At 68.2% G+C, this 17,214-nt stretch overlaps 4 protein-coding genes across 4 annotated transcripts; 2 read left to right on the top strand and 2 right to left on the bottom strand.

Moving 5' to 3' along the window:
* Positions 1-97: 97 nt before the first annotated feature.
* On the top strand, positions 98-6,065 carry LOC136297030 (nascent polypeptide-associated complex subunit alpha, muscle-specific form-like). Its single transcript, XM_066196631.1, has 2 exons — positions 98-5,451; positions 5,859-6,065. The coding sequence occupies exons 1-2, from the start codon at positions 3,517-3,519 to the stop codon at positions 5,913-5,915; spliced, it is 1,992 nt and encodes a 663-aa protein (XP_066052728.1). The 5' UTR covers positions 98-3,516; the 3' UTR covers positions 5,916-6,065.
* A 1,151-nt stretch (positions 6,066-7,216) lies between these two features.
* Positions 7,217-9,491, top strand: LOC136296933 (gonadotropin-releasing hormone II receptor-like). The gene is made up of 4 exons (XM_066196475.1): positions 7,217-7,259; positions 7,654-8,207; positions 8,553-8,757; positions 8,880-9,491. The coding sequence occupies exons 1-4, from the start codon at positions 7,217-7,219 to the stop codon at positions 9,314-9,316; spliced, it is 1,239 nt and encodes a 412-aa protein (XP_066052572.1). The 3' UTR covers positions 9,317-9,491.
* A 778-nt stretch (positions 9,492-10,269) lies between these two features.
* On the bottom strand, positions 10,270-13,066 carry TMED3 (transmembrane p24 trafficking protein 3). Its single transcript, XM_066196482.1, has 3 exons — positions 12,717-13,066; positions 11,856-12,104; positions 10,270-11,397 (listed from the first exon to the last, which is right to left on the bottom strand). Exons 1-3 carry the CDS (start codon positions 12,879-12,881, stop codon positions 11,161-11,163), a joined length of 651 nt encoding a protein of 216 aa, XP_066052579.1. The 5' UTR covers positions 12,882-13,066; the 3' UTR covers positions 10,270-11,160.
* Positions 13,067-13,208: 142 nt separating this feature from the next.
* ANKRD34C (ankyrin repeat domain 34C) lies at positions 13,209-16,693 on the bottom strand. Its single transcript, XM_066196481.1, has 3 exons — positions 16,616-16,693; positions 15,940-16,106; positions 13,209-15,822 (listed from the first exon to the last, which is right to left on the bottom strand). Exon 3 carries the CDS (start codon positions 15,785-15,787, stop codon positions 14,258-14,260), a length of 1,530 nt encoding a protein of 509 aa, XP_066052578.1. The 5' UTR covers positions 15,788-15,822; positions 15,940-16,106; positions 16,616-16,693; the 3' UTR covers positions 13,209-14,257.
* Between the last annotated feature and the right edge of the window lie 521 nt (positions 16,694-17,214).

Genomic DNA, 17,214 nt, shown 5'->3' with positions numbered 1-17,214 from the left:
GACTGTGAGGCTGGCCTTCCTAGCCAGCAGGCCCGGGGCTGTGAGCCCCCCGGGCTGTTAGGAGCCTGGTGCTAAGTGGCTCTGGGGCTTCGCTGACGCCAGCCCCCGGCCCCTCTGTCTGACAGCTGCATGTGAGCTCTCCTGCTGGGCCCTGCTCGGGGGGCTGGCACCAGGACCCCTCTGCTCGCCCCTGCTCTGGGCAGGTGCTGCAGGGCCAGAGCAGGGGGCCATGTGGGGGCTGTGACAGGTAGGAGGAACTATCCCTTATGGGCTGCCCTGGGCCCTGAAGGGACAGAGCTGTCTTTGGGCACAGGGAAGGGATGGGACCCCCAGCCAGGTGGGAGCTGGGGGTCAGTGGGGCTGGGGATGGCCTAGGTGGTGAGTCCCCCTGTCACCCCAGCCCTGGGACTTACCCGGGCTGTGGGTTGGGCTGGCAGTGGGCACCAAGCCACTGGCCCGGGGCAGCACCTGGCTGTGTGTGTGGGGTGCCAGGCTGAAGGGTTCTCCCAGCCCTGCCCGTGCTGCAGCCAGCAGGTCCTGCAGTAAGGAACAGGGGAGCAGCACCACAGGACGGCTTTAGTGAGGATCCTGGTGTCTGTCCCATCCCGTGCAGCTCTGCAGCATGGCCGCCCCACTGGCCCACTGCCCCACTGCCATGCCACCGTGGCTGTGTGGGCTCTGTGTCCAGGGGTGCTCCAGCCCCACAGTGCCGTGTGCTGGGGTGCAGCGGGGCAGGAGCTGGGGAGGTGAGCCCAGCTGGGGCCCAGGGACTGCTGAGCTGTGTGAGGTGAGTGGCTGTGGGACACCCCACCTTGCACCCCCTGCCACCCACGAGGGGACTGCAGGAGCGGGGGCTGCGCTGGGGAGGGTCTCTGGGTACCTGGCGATGTGTGGGCAGCTGGGATCAGGGTGCAGGAATCCTGTGGTGCCCCGTGTCCTTCAGCCCTGCCCTGGGAGGCTCCAAGCAGCAGGTGGAAGCCATCCTGCGGCAGGTCTGTGGGGAGGCTCCAGGGCGGTGTAGCTGGGAATCCCCTGGAGCTCTGGGGGGATCCCTGCAGCAGGGGTGTAGGGCGGTGACCCCCAGGTCTCTAACCCCATCTCCGGACCCCCGAGCACCCCTGGGGCGGTGCCCGCAGCAGGGCTGCACAGAGGTGACCCCCAGGCGCCCGTCCCCGTGCCGGGAGCCCCGCGCAGCTCCGGGAGGGTCCCCGCCACGGGAGGCGAGCCCCAGCCCGCGGCGCCGGGCGGCGAAGCACCGCGGGGGTCCGTGTCCTGGCAGCAGCCCAGGCCCCGCGGGCAGAGGGGACAGTGTCGGGGGGTCGGCGCCCCCCGGCCGAGCCCCAGCAGGGCGGAGAGGTGGGCGATGTAGCGGGTGGCGAGGCGCAGGGGCTCGGTGAGGGCAGGCAGTGCGGCAGCCGCAGCTTCCCCTTGGGACCCCCGCTCCCCCGCCGCCCTCTTCCTGCCCCGAGGGGACACAGCGAGGGGCTCTGCCGGAGGAAATGGGGATGCGGGATGCGGGGACGTGGTGTTGTGTCCGGCCATGGCTGGGGGCTGTGCTGCTGGCCGCGTCTGGGGGTAACCCCGGCTTTATTTGGGCCGGGGGTGCGGAGCGATGCCTCTGCGCCCACCGGGAGGTACCGAGCTGCCCCAGCCTCGCCCCGCTCCGGGCGGGCGGCAGGAGCCTGGGAATGCCGGGCCCATTTGCAGAGGTGTCAGATCTGACTCCTTCGATCCTTAATTGGCCCTGCCGGCGCTGGGAAGTGTGTGCGGACCCATTCACACGGCCGTGAGAGATGCTGACGTGCCGCCAGCCCCGCATCGCTCCGCAGCACCGTCCTGGATGGCCCCGCGCCTCCCCGCACAGCCGCTCTGCCCAGCCCGGGACTTGACCTTCCAGCGCCGGGACCCCGAGCCGCCGGCACCCCGCAGGGTCCCCGTAGCTCCCTGCCCTCTGCCCAGCTCCCAGCCCCGGCTCCGGGGTGCTGGGTGAGCTCTGGCTCAGCCTGGCGGCCCTAAGGGGCGGGGGGTGTGAGGTGTGCAGGGTGTCTGGGTGGGGGGCCGGGGTGCTCCTTGCCAGAGAATACCTGCACTGCCCGTGCTGCTTCTGTCCCCGATGGGCTGCAGCCCTGCACGGCTCCAGAGGAGCTGAGGCACTTGGGGCCCCACCAGGCTGTGCCCCTGCTCCTCTGGGGGTCCCTGTGCTGCTGCGGGTTGGGGTCCCCAGGGCACCCCGGTGGGTGCTAAACTCTTGAGGGTGCCGGGGACAAGGGACCCCCGGTGCAGATGGGCTGAGGGGGACTGGGGGGCTGAGGGGAGCTGTGAGCAGCTCCGACCCCTGCACCAGAGACAGCGCTGGGCAGGGTCCCTGTGAGCAGTGCCCACCCCAGAAAGAGGGACAAACGTGACCCCCCAAAACCACACAGGCGTCTGACCCGGGAGGTGCCAGAGCAGGCGTGGCGGGTCCACAGTAGGCAGGGAGGTGTCCTGGGAGGGTCCCAGCAGGGCAGGGACCTCTCAGCAGAAGGGCTGGGGGCTCCTGGGGGCACAGCCTGAGCTGGGCACTGACTGAGCTCCATCGTGGTGCCCTGGCCATGCTGCCTCATGGCCCTGCACCCTGCTCCATTGGTACGGGCTGAAGGGATGGGAGAACACCCCTGCTCCCCGGGTGAGGAGTGTGGGGTGTCCTGCAGTAACCAAAAGTTGGGAATAAAACCCTCTAACACTGTAATTTCAGTATTAGAAAGTAGCATTACTTTATTTCAGTGCTGGGTGTGCAGGGGATGTCTCCTACTAACACACACCACAGCTGGCTAACAGACTAATTTAAATCTTTGTAAGTTATTGATTACATTTCCCAAAACCCATACGTCTATGCTAAACATTCCCACAAATTCTTTTGCATATTTATATCACTTTTTGGAGCTTATTTACATAAGAGTAGGGGGTGTTTTGAGGGCCTCTGGTGCTCGTTTGGGGAACACCCCATTCCTCAAATTATCTGGTTTTGGTCATAGGCCTCCAAAAAAATTTCTTCTCTTTGAAAACATCCCAGCTCTCTGGTCTGGCCAAGATACATCTCACCAGTGTTGCTCAGGCCCACAGTCTTTAAGGCTAAGATAACCACCTGCACACATTAATACGGGACTAAGCAGTCTTGGCTGAAGCTAAAGGAATTCACAAGACTTAAAAACACTATGAGTTACAATTAAAGATTTTCCCAAGGCTGCGGGGGCTCTGACCCCACGGCCGGGGCTGCCCCAGCCCAGCCCGCAGCACTTGTCCAAACAGGGAGGTGGGAAGCGGCTGCGGCGGGTGCAGAACTCATTACCCGGGAGCTCATCAGCTAATGCGGCCCAGGAGGGGGCCGGGCAGCGGGGAAGGGCCGTGCCTGGCCCGGGCCGTGGGGTGCAGATCTCCCACCAGACCCCCCTGCGCCCCCAGACTGGGGCTGGGTGTTGGAATGGGGCTGGCCCTGGTGGTCTCGGGTCGGTTGTGTCAGTGCTGGGCACTGCTGGGATGTGCACTCAGGGTCTGGGGGTCCTGTGCCCCCAGCTGTGTCCCCTCAGCAGTGCCCCCATCTTAGTGGGGATCCTGTGCCCCTCACGTTCCCAGGGCTTTGTACACCCCGTTTGGGGGGTCCCGCACCCCGCTGAACCAGCGGGCTGTGCACAGCCGGTTCGGGGGTCCTGTGCCCCCAGATGTGCCCCCCGACCAGGCTGTGCACCCCAGCTCTGGGGGCCCGTGCCGGGCCATGCTCGTGCCCCTCGCTCCCTGATGGATTTTCCGTCCCTCGGCGGGGCCGTTTCCCGGGAAACCTTCACACCCGCCGGCCCCGACACCTGCGGGGCCTGGGAACGCGGCGGGGGGGCTCCTCCCAGCCCCGACCCCGGCCCTCGACACCCGCCGCCCGTGGGGGCTCCCCTGCCGCTGCCAGCACCGGGCAGCCCCGAGGGCACCGTCAAGGGGCACCGGCACCCCCAAACCTGGTGGGGGGCTGTCCCACAGAGCCACAGGGACAGCTCCCTGTCTGGGGTCCTGCTGCAGGGGGAGACACAGGGACACGCCACCGCAGACCCACTGCAGACCCCACTGAAGCCCCATCAGAGCCCCACTGCGCCCCCACTGCACCCCACTGCACCCCCAGTGCAGACTGTCCTGCAGCCCCACCGCAGCTCCCCCAGCAGAGCTGCTGAGACCCCGCTGCAGCTCCCGTGTGGGTCCCGGCCCCGTCCCCAGCCCCGCGCGGGGGCGAGGGGCAGCCCCGAGCAGCTTCACACCTCTGGGGTGAAATTCGTCACCCCGCGTTCACAGCCGCGGCCCCCGGCCCCCCCCAGACCCCCGGCCTTTGAAGTGCTGCTCCCGCAGCCACGAAGCGCCTCTTCACACCTCCGGGCCGGCATAAAGCCGGGGCGCCGGGCAGCCACCGGCAGACAGGCCCCAGCCTCCGGCCCCGCCATGGCGCACACGCTGCCCGCCGCCGCCCCGCTGCAGGACTGGGGTGACCGCGGCCCCCCGGACCCCCTGGGCTACAGCAGCAGCTCTCCCGCGGCATCGCCCGACTCCTGCGGGCTCGCGTCCCCCGCCGCCGCCCGGGGACCCTGCCGCGGGCACGCCGCCCCCCGGCCCAGGGGCAGGAAGGGGGCGCGGGGCGCCGGGGGAGCGGGGGTCCCGCGGCAGAGCGCCAGCGAGCGGGAGAAGCTGCGGATGCGGCGGCTGGCGCAGGCCCTGCTGCGGCTGCGGCATTACCTGCCGCCCGCGCTGGCGCCCGCCGGGCAGACCCTCACCAAGATCGAGACCCTGCGCCTCGCCACCCGCTACATCGCCCACCTCTCCGCCCTGCTGGGGCTCGGCCGGGGGCCGCCGACCCCCCGACACTGTCCCCTCTGCCCGCGGGGCCTGGGCTGCTGCCAGGACACGGACCCCCGCGGTGCTTCGCCGCCCGGCGCCGCGGGCTGGGGCTCGCCTCCCGTGGCGGGGACCCTCCCGGAGCTGCGCGGGGCTCCCGGCACGGGGACGGGCGCCTGGGGGTCACCTCTGTGCAGCCCTGCTGCGGGCACCGCCCCAGGGGTGCTCGGGGGTCCGGAGATGGGGTTAGAGACCTGGGGGTCACCGCCCTACACCCCTGCTGCAGGGACCCTCCCAGATGTACTTGGGGGTCCTCCGAACATCGGGGTGGAGACCTGGGGGTCTCCCTCCTACATCCCTGCAGCTGGAACCCCTCCAGAGCTGCTTGGGGTTTCCAACATCGAGACGGAGACCTGGGGACCACCCCCCTACGTGCCTGCAGTGGGGACCACCTCAGGGCTGAGCAAGGCTGTCACCTCCACTGCGTCCCCCTGGCTGACCCCTCCCCGCTCTGCAGGGGCTGCGGCCCCCCCGGATCTCCCTGGTGATGTCCTGGACATGGGACTGGCGCTGTCAGAGTTCGTGGGTGCAGGGACAGTCACCCAGGTACGTGCTGGTGGGGCCTGGGTTGACTCTCATCATGGGGCCGGCATGGGGCAGGGATCAACCCCTTTGGGGCGGCCTCGGAGTCCTCTTGGTGTGGGGCAGTGCAGGAGCTGGTTTTGGGATAACAACAGCCTTGTCTGGGGTGGGGAATGGAGAACTGAGCCCTGCTCTGTGCAGCGGGTCAGGTGGATCCCCCAGCCTGCCCATCCCTCATGGTGGTTCCCTCCCTCATGTTTGTGGGGATCCCATTAGTGGGGACAGAGTGGAGTCCCTTGTCCTGCTTGTCCCTGACCAGGAGCACTTCCAGTGGGTGGGCTGTCACTTCCCTGACCCCAGCCCTGCCTGCACCTCTGTCTGGCTGCTCACCCTCTCCTTGTCTGCTCACCCTCTCCCTGTCTGCTCCCCAGGATCTCTCTGCGGACCTGCTCTCGCTGCTGGAGGCTCTGTTCCCACCAGAGCACTGACCCAGATGAGTCCCCGGAGCACCCCCTGCCCCACGGTGCCTGTCTGCACCCCTCAGCCCTGGCACAGCTGCAGGAACGAGCTGCCCCGCTGGAGCCTGGAGCCGTGCTGGACGCGCCGGGTGGCGGTGGCGGGATGCGAATAAACCCTTGTGCCCTCTCCGAGTGTCCGCGTGGCTGTTCCCAGGAGCTGGGATGGGCTTTGGCATGCCTGGGGTCTCCACTGGGCTGCAGGGCTGCGGGCTGTGGGGCAGCCAGGCGCCAGCTGGGAGAGCAACTTGGGGGAGTATCAAGAGCGACCCTCCCCTTGCCCTCCTGATCCCGGGCCAGGAAGGGGAGAGGATCCCCAGCACCCTCCAGATCCAGCCTTCCCACCTGGCAGTTCTGGGCCTGTGGGAGCTCCCAATGCAGGGTGAAATGGGTGGATTTGGGGTCCAGCTCAGTGTGGGGATGGGGCTGAGCCCACGGGCTGAAGACCCTGCCAGGAGCAGAGTGTGGGAGCCTGTGCTGGGGACCCTACGCCCTCAGCCCCCTTGGTGGCTCCCTGAAGTCTGGGGTCCCCATTAGCAGGAGGGTGTTGGCACCTGGCAGCCATGTGCTAATGTGTCGGGGGACTATCCTCCCGGCTCTGGGGTCTGGGGTGAAAGGCGGGGGGTTAATGAACCCCATGGAGTGTGAAAGGACTCTCTAATGAGGTTAATATCCTATGCTAGGGTGGAGGAGGGGGCGACAGGATGGGAGACAAGCCTTTGAGGTGTAAAGCAGTCCCCTGCCCTGCCCTCTCCTAGGCTGCAGCCCCCCACTCTCCAGCCAGGGCTGAAGGGACCTGGGCCTGTGCTCCATCCATGGGGACTCTGCCATGGGGACGACCACAGTCTGGGGGAGCAGCTGGCAGTCACAGGGCTGGGAGGAGGGACCTGTGGGTCTCTAAGCCGCCCAAATGCTGCACCTCAATGCAAGGTGTGCTCCGATACCTGGCCCTGGCAGCAGCAGTGCCAGACCTGGGCTGGGGGGCTCCCTCCACAGAGGTGGGGCACCTCCCAGTGTCCATTCCTGTGTGTGAGCACCACGCACGCTTACGTGTGTCCATGTGCTGTGGGTGGCAGGGGAAGGACCGTGCTGTTCCGAGCCTCTGGCTACGTCAAGGACCGTTCAGAGCTGCCAAGGGCGCCCACGCCACAGCAGCTGCAGCAGCTGCAGGTGCTGGCTCTCGGCAGTACCTGCCCTGCTCCCCGTCGTGCCCCAGAGCAGATGCAGGAGCCCTCAGCACAGAGCCTGGGCACTGTGTGAGCACCACCCCTGCCATGGCCTGGCTGGGGAATGCCAGGCAGGACACCCTGGATGCAGGTGAGGCGGGGAAATGGGGTGTCTGGTCCTCCAGGAGTCGTTGTTGGGCTGGGTGGGGTCACCATTCCGGGCAGGATCGTGAGGGATACTCTGAGCAGGGAGAGGGCACAGCACCAATGGCCTCAGGGTGTTGGGGTCAGCTGCCATTGTCCTTCCCTGCCCTGCTTGCTGCCAGGGATGCCCATGGCTCTGGGGGCACGGAGGGGCTCTGGGGCAGCAGCAGGATGCAGCGAGCAGGCAAGGATGGAACACAGAGCTCAGAAATGTGATGTCGGCACTGTGGCCCTGGGCAGGGGGCTCTAGGGGACAGGACCCGCAGTGCTGAGCGTGGCCAGCCCCACCCAGACCCCCCCCCCCCTCAGGGCTGCCGCTGCCCCTGTGCCTGTTGTGGCAGGTAGGGGCCATCCGGACCCAGGCCCTGCAGTGGGGAACACCAGTGCGGAGCCCCCCAGCACCGCGGCCCCCGAGTGGGGCTGCGCCTGGAGCCCCCCCGAGGAGACGGGCGGCGAGGAGCCCCCGCGGCTGCCCACCTTCTCCCCGGCCGCCCAGGTGCGCGTGGGCGTCACCTTCGCCCTCTTCGCCCTCTCGGCCGGCTGCAACCTGGCGGTGCTGCGGGCGGTGGGGGGCCGGGGCAGCGGGCGGCGCCCCCACATCCGCCTGCTGCTGCGGCACCTGGCGGCCGCCGACCTGCTGGTCACCGTGCTGGTGATGCCGCTGGACGCCGTCTGGAACATCACGCTGCAGTGGCGGGCGGGCGACCTGGCGTGCCGCCTGCTGATGTACCTGCGGCTGTTGGCCATGTACGCCTCGGCCTTCGTCACCGTGGTCATCAGCCTTGACCGGCAGGCCGCCATCCTGCGCCCGCTGGCCATCGCCCGCGCCCGCGCCCGCAACCGCGCCATGCTGCAGGCGGCCTGGATCCTCAGCGCGGGGCTGGCCGTGCCGCAGGTACCCACCCACCCCGGGGGGCCCCGGGACAGACCCCCGCCCAGCCCTGGGTCTGCCGACACTGCCCGGGCTCACTGCCGGGCCTGCTGACCTGCAGCGTGGGGATGGAGAGCCCCGTGGGATGGGCATGGAGAGCTGTGGCAGTGATCCCCCTCACCCAGCTCTGCCCCTTGGGGGGTGCCCCCCAGGCCCCGGTCAGTGCGGAGCAGGGCCAGTGCAGGGGGGGATAACAGCTCCCACCCCTCAGTCTGGGTCTGTCCCTGTCCATCCGGGGGTCCCTACTTTGGCCTCCCTGCCATCACCCCATCACCCCCATCACCCCCATGCCTCCTCTCTCGTGTCCAGCTGTTCCTGTTCCACACCATCACCCTGCGTCCCCCGCACAACTTCACCCAGTGCACCACCCGCGGCAGCTTCCCCCGGCCCTGGCACGAGACCCTCTACAACATGGTGGGCTTTGCCTGCCTCTTCCTGCTCCCGCTGCTCATCATGGTGTGCTGCTACGCCCGCATCCTGCTGGAGATCTCCCGCCGCATGGGCTCCGGCCTCTGTGAGTGCCCCACACCGCCCAGGGGAAACCCTGCCTGGAGCTCTGTAGGGACGCCTTTCCCCAGGGCACGGGGCCTGTGCCATGCCTGCCCCGTTTTCCCCTCACGGGCTGTGCCCCTCCAGTCTCCTCGCAGGACGCGTCTCTGCGCTGCTCTAGGAACAACATCCCCCGCGCCCGGCTGCGGATGCTGAGGATGAGCCTGGTCATCGTCTCCTCCTTCATCCTCTGCTGGACCCCCTACTACCTGCTGGGGCTCTGGCACTGGTTCTGTCCCCGCACCGTGGAGAAGAGGATCTCGCCGGCCCTCACCCATATCCTCTTCATCTTCGGCCTCTTCAACGCGTGCCTGGACCCCATCACCTACGGGCTCTTCACCATCCCCCTCCGGGGGGGCTGGGGCTGCCCATGCAGGCACGGCCCCCTGGCCCAGCCCCCCTCCCCAGCCACGGACTCCTTCCGCTGCTCGGCCTCCTCCCTGCCGCCCAGGCGGGGACTGCAGGGGCTGCGGGGCTCCCGAGGGGCTGCCAGGGACACCTCCTGTCACAGCAGCTCCCTGTGAGGCCAGCAGGACCGCCGGGGCGCTCAGGGCACGGGGGTCTGGCGGCAGGATGCCCGGCTCAGCACAGCTCCACTGGGGATGGAGTCACTGCTGATCTCCCCCACACCCTGCAGTGCCTCTGCGGGCTTGGGGCTGGTGGGGGTGCCCCCGTCCCCTCTCCCTTCTCCGTGCCCTGAACAGCAATAAAGTGTCCCATGGCCACCTCTTGTCCTCTCCCTTGTCCCCAGCTGGGAGCTGAGCTGGCGTCCCCAGAGCTGCCCCTGTCCCCACCATGGGTGGCTCAAGAGTCCCCAGGAAGGGGAAGATTCAAGGTCACCCACAGCCTGGCCAGGGCTGGGTGCTCCCCTCCCTGCTCATCCCCACAGGGCTCTGTGTCCCAGTGGGCGCAGGGCTGGTCCCTGCCAGCCAGCACCGGGCTGGTGGCAGTCCCAGGGTGCTGCTGTTGTCGGCTCTGCTCCAAACAGGAGCTCCTGGCTCCTGCCCAAGGCTGTTGGGAGGCACACAGGGCCACTTCTCCCTGCTGCAGCAGCTGCCCCAAGGCCAGCACTGACGGCGGAGCCAGCGTGGTTGCCGGGGCCCCGAGAGGCGGGCGAGGGCTGTGGGTGCCTGGGCCCCTCACTCCCCCCAGCACCAGGAGTATTGCCAGAGTGAGGGACAGCCCGGAATAACTGCCCTGGCATCCCCCCAGCCTCAGGGAACGGACCCCAGAGCTGGGCTCTGCCCCACTGTGCTGCCGAGGGGCGCTGGGCTCCCTTGGCTCCTCAGGCCCCACTGCCCAGTGGGAACCCCGTCACAACCCACCGACAGAGCAGCCTCACGCCGGGGCACTGACGGGGGCCTGCTCCTGCTGAGGGTCTCTCTGGCTCCAGCTTCTGGTCCAGTGCCACGAACAAGCTCAGGTGGTGCGGGCAGGAGGGCAGGCAGGAGCTGTGCCCAAAAACAGCAGTGCCAGCCATGCTTGCAGGGATTTATTTGAAAGTGGCAAAGGAAAAGTCTAGAGGAGTTGCTTCAGCTCTGAAAAATGATCTCAGGCCTGCTTGAGGGCTGGAGGGCCAGCACACCGGTCACCCCAGGCTCTTGTGGGGGTCTCCATTTTGTGGGGCTCCAGGGAATGAGGGGCTGCAGTCCCAGGTGTGTGTGGGTCCTCCGTGCTTCTGGGGCAGGGATGGGGCTTCCTCAGCACGTGTCCACAGGGTGGGGGGGCGTGTGAGGGGCTGAATCTCAGGCACAGACCCGTGTGAGTATGAAAATACCACTCGGTACAGGCACACCACCTGCTGCCAGCCTGAGGAATGCTGTGAGGGGAGGAGCTGGTAGAGCCACGGATCACCCAGCAAAAATCCATCCCTTGTTGGATGCTGCTGTTGCTGTGGCCCCACTGCTGGGAGCACCCTGCCGGCCACAGGACAACTGGGGTGCCGACAGAGACTCCCAGCCCAGGGGCAGCTGTCCTTGGGCTGACAGCCCGGGGTGGGCGCCAGGTGGGCGCCAGGTGGGCCAGTGCTGCCCCATCCCCTCGGTGGCTGCACCCAAGGGGCAGCGTGTGGTCATCGCAGTCACGTCGCAGTCACGAGGGTGCCCCAGTGTTGGTGCTGGTGCTGTCCCACCCTCTTCCCAGTGGGGTCAGAGAACAGGGACCGGGTGGCCAGGCGAGGGGACAGGGTAGTGGGGGCGATGGCAAGTGGGAGGTGATGCCGGGGGACGCCAGTACTTGGGTGAGTGTCACCCAGCTCAGCAGTGCCACGTCACCCCCCGCCTGCCCACGGCACAGATCGCAGGCCAAGTGCGACCCCGGGGCCGCAGCTGTCCCAGCCCTGCTGCCCTCAGGCACACACACAGCAGCTCTAGCTGCCAGCTCCGCCGCTGCCGGGTCTCTTCTCGGTGAAGAAGCTCTTGAGCAGCATCACCTGCCCGATGCTGACCACGAAGAGGATGAGGGTCTCCCCCACTGACCAGTAGGAGACGCGTCCATTGAGCTCCTCGGCCCGGCTGCGGTCCTGCGCCTCCCGCAGCCGGTAGTGGGTCTGGGAGTCGATCACTGCGTTCAGCATCTCGTGGATGGTGACACAGGCCGATTCCATCTGGGGGACAAGGACAAGGGCGCCCTGTCGTCCCTGACCTGGCACAGCTGAGGGAGCCCAGGGCTGTGCCAGGACACTCAAGAGCGGGACAGCAGTGTCTGTGGTGTAGGCTCCCTGTCAGAAGCCATCCAGGGTGGTTCCCCAGTGGGACAGAGCTGAGATGCCCACCAGGGCCCCCCGATGCCCAGCCCAGAGGTTCATAGCAAGGGATGGAATGGCTGATGCAATTCCCTCATGTGGGGATGGAATGCAGCAGGCAGGGGAGCCCAGCCCCAGCACAGCCCCTCCGAGCCAGGCACAGGATGTGGTGTTGGCTGTGGTGAGGCTGTTGCCTGGCGGTTGGCACTTCTGCATCCAGCGCAGGAGGATGGGGACAAGTCCCCAGCTGCCATCCTGCAGGACTGCTTGGGGCTGCAGCAGGACCCTCCCTCCCTCCCTCCTTTTCTGCTGGGACCCACCTGTGTCAGGGCAGTGACGCGGTTGTTCATGTTGGGCAGGATGGGCGGCTCATCGCCCACCTGGAAGTCAAAGTAGACAATTTTGTGGGAGAAGGTGGAGAACTCGTTGCCGAAGCAGAAGGTGTAGACACCCTTGAGCTCGGTGTTGTGCGAGAAGCTGTCGTACTGCTTCTTGGTCTCCTGGTAGATGGTCTTGCCGTTGGGGTCCTCCACGTAGCAGTCCACATCATAGTGGCCTCCGCTGATCACCTGTGTGGGGACATGGATCTCAGATGGTGGCACATGCCAAGCAACGTGGCAAGGGCCCCCTGCCCCTGCCCAGCCCCACAGCTGTGTGAGAGGCCAGCGGGCACCATGCCCACGGGATGGGGCCCAGGCCAGGTGAGCCCAGGGGAACTTGTGCACCACGGTGCCAGCAGTTCAGGTGGGGTGCCCATGGCTCAAGTGGGGCGCCTGGAGACAGGGACAGCCCTCATCACCCAGGTCAGGGGTGTCCGTGGCTGGTGTGGGCACATCCCAGACCTGGCTCTGAGGTGGGCACTGCTGGGCATGGGGCTGGGAAGAACTCCTAGTGCAGCATGGAGGGAGCTGGGGCGTGCACGGGAGGAGGGAACTGCAGCCCTGCCTGGGGCTCTGCAGGGCACAGCATGGGAGCGTGGGCAGAGGCATGGGCAGAGGCAGCAGCACACACACGGGCAGGGGTGTGGGCAAGGGGGCACGGGCACCGGGGCACAGGTGGGGCACATGGGCACGGACAAGACATGGGCAGGGGCACAGGGACGGGGCACAAATGGGGTGCGGACGGAGGGGGCCCTGGCCCGGAGCATGCAGGGCTGCAGGGAGGTACAGGCAGGGTAGTACCTGATAGTCGAGGGTGAACTTGACGCCGCTCTCCAGCTCCTGGTGGAAACAGCGCTGGGCGCTGTCGGGCAGCTCCAGTGTCAGCTCCGTGCCGGCGGCCCCCAGCGCGCCCAGCAGCGCGGCCAGGCACAGCGTCTGTAGCGCGCCACGCACCGCGCCCGGCATCGCCACCCGCACCGCGCCCGGCACCGGCACCGGCACCGCCCCACACCACACCGAGCCCGGCACCGGCACCGGCACCTCCCCACACCACACCGAGCCCGGCACCGGCACCTCCCCACACCACACCGAGCCCGGCACCGGCACCGGCACCTCCCCACACCACACCGAGCCCGGCACCGGCACTGCCCCGCACCGCCCCCGCACCGCCCCCCTGACGTGGCGCTTCCGCTGCGAGCGGAGCGGGGCGGGGCGCGGGCGGCACCTCCGGCCCCGGGGCGGGCACCCGCGGGGATCCCGGGAACGTCCCACCGACCCCGGCACCTTGGGAACCCCCCGGCATCTCCGGCCCTCCCGGGCACCCCCTGGCCGGCGGCTGGTGTCGGGTCCACGCGAGATCAGCCTCTGTCCGAAGCTGAGCGCTTTATTAATGCAGGGCAAAACTAGTGCAAAAGTCTCCGCAGGCCCACGGCGTCACCCCGACACGTGCCCCTGCTCCCCCAGGCACACGCAGTCCCGTAAACAAATAAAGGGGCTCATGGAGCGATGGAACCTGCGGCAGCCACGGCGCACGGCCGGCCCGTGCGGGGGCTGGGGGCTCCCTGAGCGCGGGAGGCTGCACAGAGGGGTCTTGGCTGTGGCGCGGTGCCTGCCACTTTCCCGGTGGGATGAAGCCAAGGGGTCAGCCCGTGTCACCCACCCTCGGTGACTTGGCATCCCGGGTTCCCCGCTGGCAGAGGCTTCCCGGGCTGGGACCATCCTTGAGTTCAGCGCTTCCCGAATTCAGAGCTCCTCGGCGTGGTGGGGGATGAACACCCTGAAGCTGAGACGCTTCAGAGACGAGACAAGCCCATCCCGGCCCACAGCCGGCGAGGCTGCAGCGGAGCCGGGTGAGCTCAGCCGCCGGAGCCCCGGAGCACTCGGCAACCTCGGAGGTGGAGGATTGTCTCCCTCTCCCGCTGCGGGAGAGCACCGACACGGTCCGTGGCTGGACGGGTGCTCCCGCTCCTTCAGCCCCGCAGTACTGAGCCCCTTCCCCTCCTGGAAGGCACTTCATGAACGCCTCGGCCCCAGAGATCACCACCGGGGGCTCCGGGAGGGAATTCGGTGAGACAACGAGCAGGATGTAAGAAGAGCGGATTGCGGCTAGTGAGGAATAAGTGAACTGCGGGTGGGATCCTTGGCACGGAGCTTGGCGATCCAGGATGGTGGGGGAGCGATGTCCCGATCAGCCCGTTCCCGGTTCAGCCCCTGGGCTCAGGGCTGAGCCCCCCGGCCGCCAGTGTGTCCTCGGAGCCAGCGCCCACTCGGTGTGGGTACCGCCCCGCTTCTACAGGGACAGCCCGGCTTTGGCCACCCCCTGTGAGCAAACGGCGACACGGCTACTGCGCCACGACCTCCTCAAAGTCGGAGAGGTGCCGCATCTGCTCTGCCTGCATGGAATGTCGGCGGAGGAGCTTCCTGTGGGCTCTGAGATCGCCCCGCCGGGGTGAGCTGGGTGTGAGGGGCACCAGCGGCTTCAGCCCGGCAGCCAGCGGGGAGGCGGCTTTGCCGGAGCCAATGTCAGGAATCGGGGGGTTGGGGTTCACGTTCAAGGGGGGCAGATATCCCGGCCTTGTGTGGGAGATGTGGTCCAGCAGCAGGGTCCCCGATCCTCGCCTCTCCAGCAGGCCGGGAGGGCGGCGCCGGCCGGCGCTGGGCGATGCGCTGGTGCTGCCCGAGGGAGAGTCACAGGAACCGTCCAGCAAGGCCAGGTGGGACCCGCTCATCTTCCTCCTCTCTGACGGCCCCTTCCCCGCCTCGGTGACCTGCGAGTCTCCGTTGTGTTCAGTGCCTGGCCTCCACCAGTGCGGAGCGTCCATCCCTGCAGCCGAGCCGGCGGCCGACCCGGAGCTCTCTGGCTCCTCTGGCACTGTGCTGCTCCGGGACAGGCACGGGTGGGCGCCCGGGCTCTTCTCGTGGGTGGCTTTCCGTGCCAGCGGCCCCAGCGCCTGCTCATCCACTGGGGGGAAGAGAGCGGGGTCCCTCCCCTTGCTGCTGCTGCTCCGGGTGAGGGAGGGCTTTTTGGAGAGCGAGAGGTCGCCGATGCCTGTGATGACCTCGCTGTCAGCGCAGACCCGCGTGTCGTCGCGGTGACTGGAGGCCGCCAGCACCGAGGGGGCCACCAGGCCCCAGGGCTCCGACCGCAGCCGCTTCAGCCGGGGCAGGTGGGCTCTCCGGGCAGCACCAGCTCTCTGGCCTGGGGAGGGTGGCCCGGCGTCCCCGGCGTGTGAAGGGTGTGGGGTGGGGATGCTGCTCTCCTTCTCGGCAGGGGAAGGAGCCGAGATGGGAGTTTTCAGGTGCACACTGGAGGGGGCTGTGCCCTCCTCGGGGGGAGCCCTCTCCTTGAACTCCAGCGCAGGGGCCACGTTCAGGTACTGCTTGGCGGTCTTGGTGCCAGAGGCTGATGTGTCCATGGTGATGATGATCACCTCCTTCCCCTTGGCTCTGCAGGCGTTCAGGAGGTGCTGCAGCACGGCCTGGTCCTCGGCGTTGATGGCGTGGACCAGGGCCGAGGCTCCTGAGTGGTCCTCCAGGCTGGGGTCTGCCCCGCTCTCCAGCAGCAGGGACACCACATCCCCCCCAGCCCCTCGGATGCAGGCGTGCATGAGGGCAGTCTTCCCAGACTTGTCCTGGATGTTGGGGTCAGCCCTGTTGTCCAGCAGGTACTTCACCATCTTGGCCTTGTGGATGCTCTGCTGGTCGACGTGCGTGGTGATGCAGGCCACCATCAGCGCCGTCTCCCCCTTGTCGTTGCTCTCGTTGATGTAAGCGCCCCCTTCCAGCAGCAGCCGGGTCAGCCGGAGCCGGCCCAGCCACACGGCCTTCAGCAGGGAGTTGCCCCCCAGCTCCAGCTCCGTGGCTTCATCCATGGCTGCTGCTTCCCGCTGGGAGGTGGCAGCGGCGGCTGTGGGGGGAGCAGGGGAGAAGAGGTGAGCCCCCCTGCTTTGTCCCTGCCTCCCTGGGGTGCCGTGCTCTGGGCACTGCCCCACACCCCGCTGTCCCTCTGGCCGTGTCCACCCACCTTGTGCAGAGCTGCCCGGATGCCTCAGTTTCCCCAGGAGATCAGAGGGCTTCTGATGGTCTCCACCCGCCTGCTCTGCCTGGGGGGCCACAACACGAAGCCCACTGGAGACTGTGTGAACTTCCCTGATGGCTTCCTGGGCTGGAGCCGGGATCTTTGCTTCCTCACTGCCGGAGGCAAGGAGAAACAGCCAGTCATGCTGTCTATTGTGTTTCTACTGCCCCCTGCTCCCGCCGCCCCACTGACCCTCCCACTGCCACCCGCTCCTGCTGCCCCCCGCTCCCTGTCTCACTCCTCAGAGTGTCCCCGGTGCCCTGAGCAGCCAGTGCCCGCAGGGTGCCCCTTGAGAGGTCACAAACCTCCCGGCCCTTGGCCACCCCTCCGTGCCCTCCACGGGGATCCTGCGGCCCCCGGACCCGAGGTCAGCGCCCACACCGCTCCCAGCCCCTCCCAAAGGCGCCCACAGTACCACTCCCTGCCCGTGAGCTCCCCACGGCCCCTTCCCGTGGGGACCCCTCGGACCCGGGGGGACACCCCGGCGTCGGTTCTCCCCCGCTCCCGGCGGGACCGGTGTCCCCGCGCCCCTCCGAGCCGCGGCCATCCCGCCTCCGCTCCCGCCGCCGCCCCCGCCTGCGGCGGTGATGGTGGGGTGCGGCAGCGGACCCCGGCCCGCTACCTGCTGCTGCCCGGTGCCCGAGTCTGGTGCCGCTCTCCGGTGTCGGTGCCGCTGCCCCGCGCCCTGTGCCGGGGCCGGTGCCGGTGTCGGTGCCGGGTGCCGGTGCCGGTCGTTGGAGTCGGTGCTCTGTTGCCGGTGCCGGTGCCCGGCGCTGCGCGAGGAGGAGGGCGCGGGAGGCGGCGCGTCCGCCCGCAGGTGGGTGCGGGGAGCGGCGGGCGGGGGTATCCGTGTGCCGGGGGCAGCAGGGTGTCCGTGTGTCCGTGTGTCCGTGTGCCGGGGGCAGCAGGGGTCTGGGGGCTGCAGGGGTCTGTGTCCGTGTGTCCGTGTGTCCGTGTGTCCGTGTGTCCGTGTGCCGGGGGCCGCAGGGGTCTGGGGGCTGCAGGGGTCTGTGTCCGTGCAGTCATCTGAGCCCGCAGCCGTCCCCACTTGGAGCAGGGGGAATTACGCCCCCCCAAGCCGCCTCTGATGTTAATGACTCCGCGGTTTGAGCGCACGTCTGGCAGAGGCTGAGGGCACACCGGGGGCACAGGAGCGCTCTGTGCCCTGCAGGAGAAGCCGCGGCCCCTGTGTCTGCTGCCCGGGCACAGCTGCCCTCGGTG

Source organism: Chamaea fasciata, unplaced genomic scaffold, assembly GCF_029207755.1.
Source record: "Chamaea fasciata isolate MVZ Bird 193981 ecotype frontalis unplaced genomic scaffold, bChaFas1.0.hap1 SCAF_14, whole genome shotgun sequence".
Classification (NCBI taxonomy): Eukaryota; Metazoa; Chordata; class Aves; order Passeriformes; family Sylviidae; genus Chamaea; species Chamaea fasciata.
This window is presented reverse-complemented; position numbering and strand designations above follow the sequence as displayed.

Excerpts from the sequence above, each read along its gene's own strand:
- LOC136297030 (XM_066196631.1), top strand. The coding sequence starts at position 3,517 with ATGTGCACTCAGGGTCTGGGGGTCCTGTGCCCCCAGCTGTGTCCCCTC. Across the intron at positions 5,452-5,858 it reads GTGCAGGGACAGTCACCCAG|GATCTCTCTGCGGACCTGCT; the intron begins GTACGTGCTGGT and ends TCTGCTCCCCAG.
- LOC136296933 (XM_066196475.1), top strand. The coding sequence starts at position 7,217 with ATGGCCTGGCTGGGGAATGCCAGGCAGGACACCCTGGATGCAG. Across the intron at positions 7,260-7,653 it reads GCAGGACACCCTGGATGCAG|GTAGGGGCCATCCGGACCCA; the intron begins GTGAGGCGGGGA and ends CTGTTGTGGCAG. Across the intron at positions 8,758-8,879 it reads CCGCATGGGCTCCGGCCTCT|TCTCCTCGCAGGACGCGTCT; the intron begins GTGAGTGCCCCA and ends GTGCCCCTCCAG.
- TMED3 (XM_066196482.1), bottom strand. The coding sequence starts at position 12,881 with ATGCCGGGCGCGGTGCGTGGCGCGCTACAGACGCTGTGCCTGGCCGCG. Across the intron at positions 12,105-12,716 it reads AGTTCACCCTCGACTATCAG|GTGATCAGCGGAGGCCACTA; the intron begins GTACTACCCTGC and ends GTCCCCACACAG. Across the intron at positions 11,398-11,855 it reads GCGTCACTGCCCTGACACAG|ATGGAATCGGCCTGTGTCAC; the intron begins GTGGGTCCCAGC and ends CTTGTCCCCCAG.
- ANKRD34C (XM_066196481.1), bottom strand. The coding sequence starts at position 15,787 with ATGGATGAAGCCACGGAGCTGGAGCTGGGGGGCAACTCCCTGCTGAAG.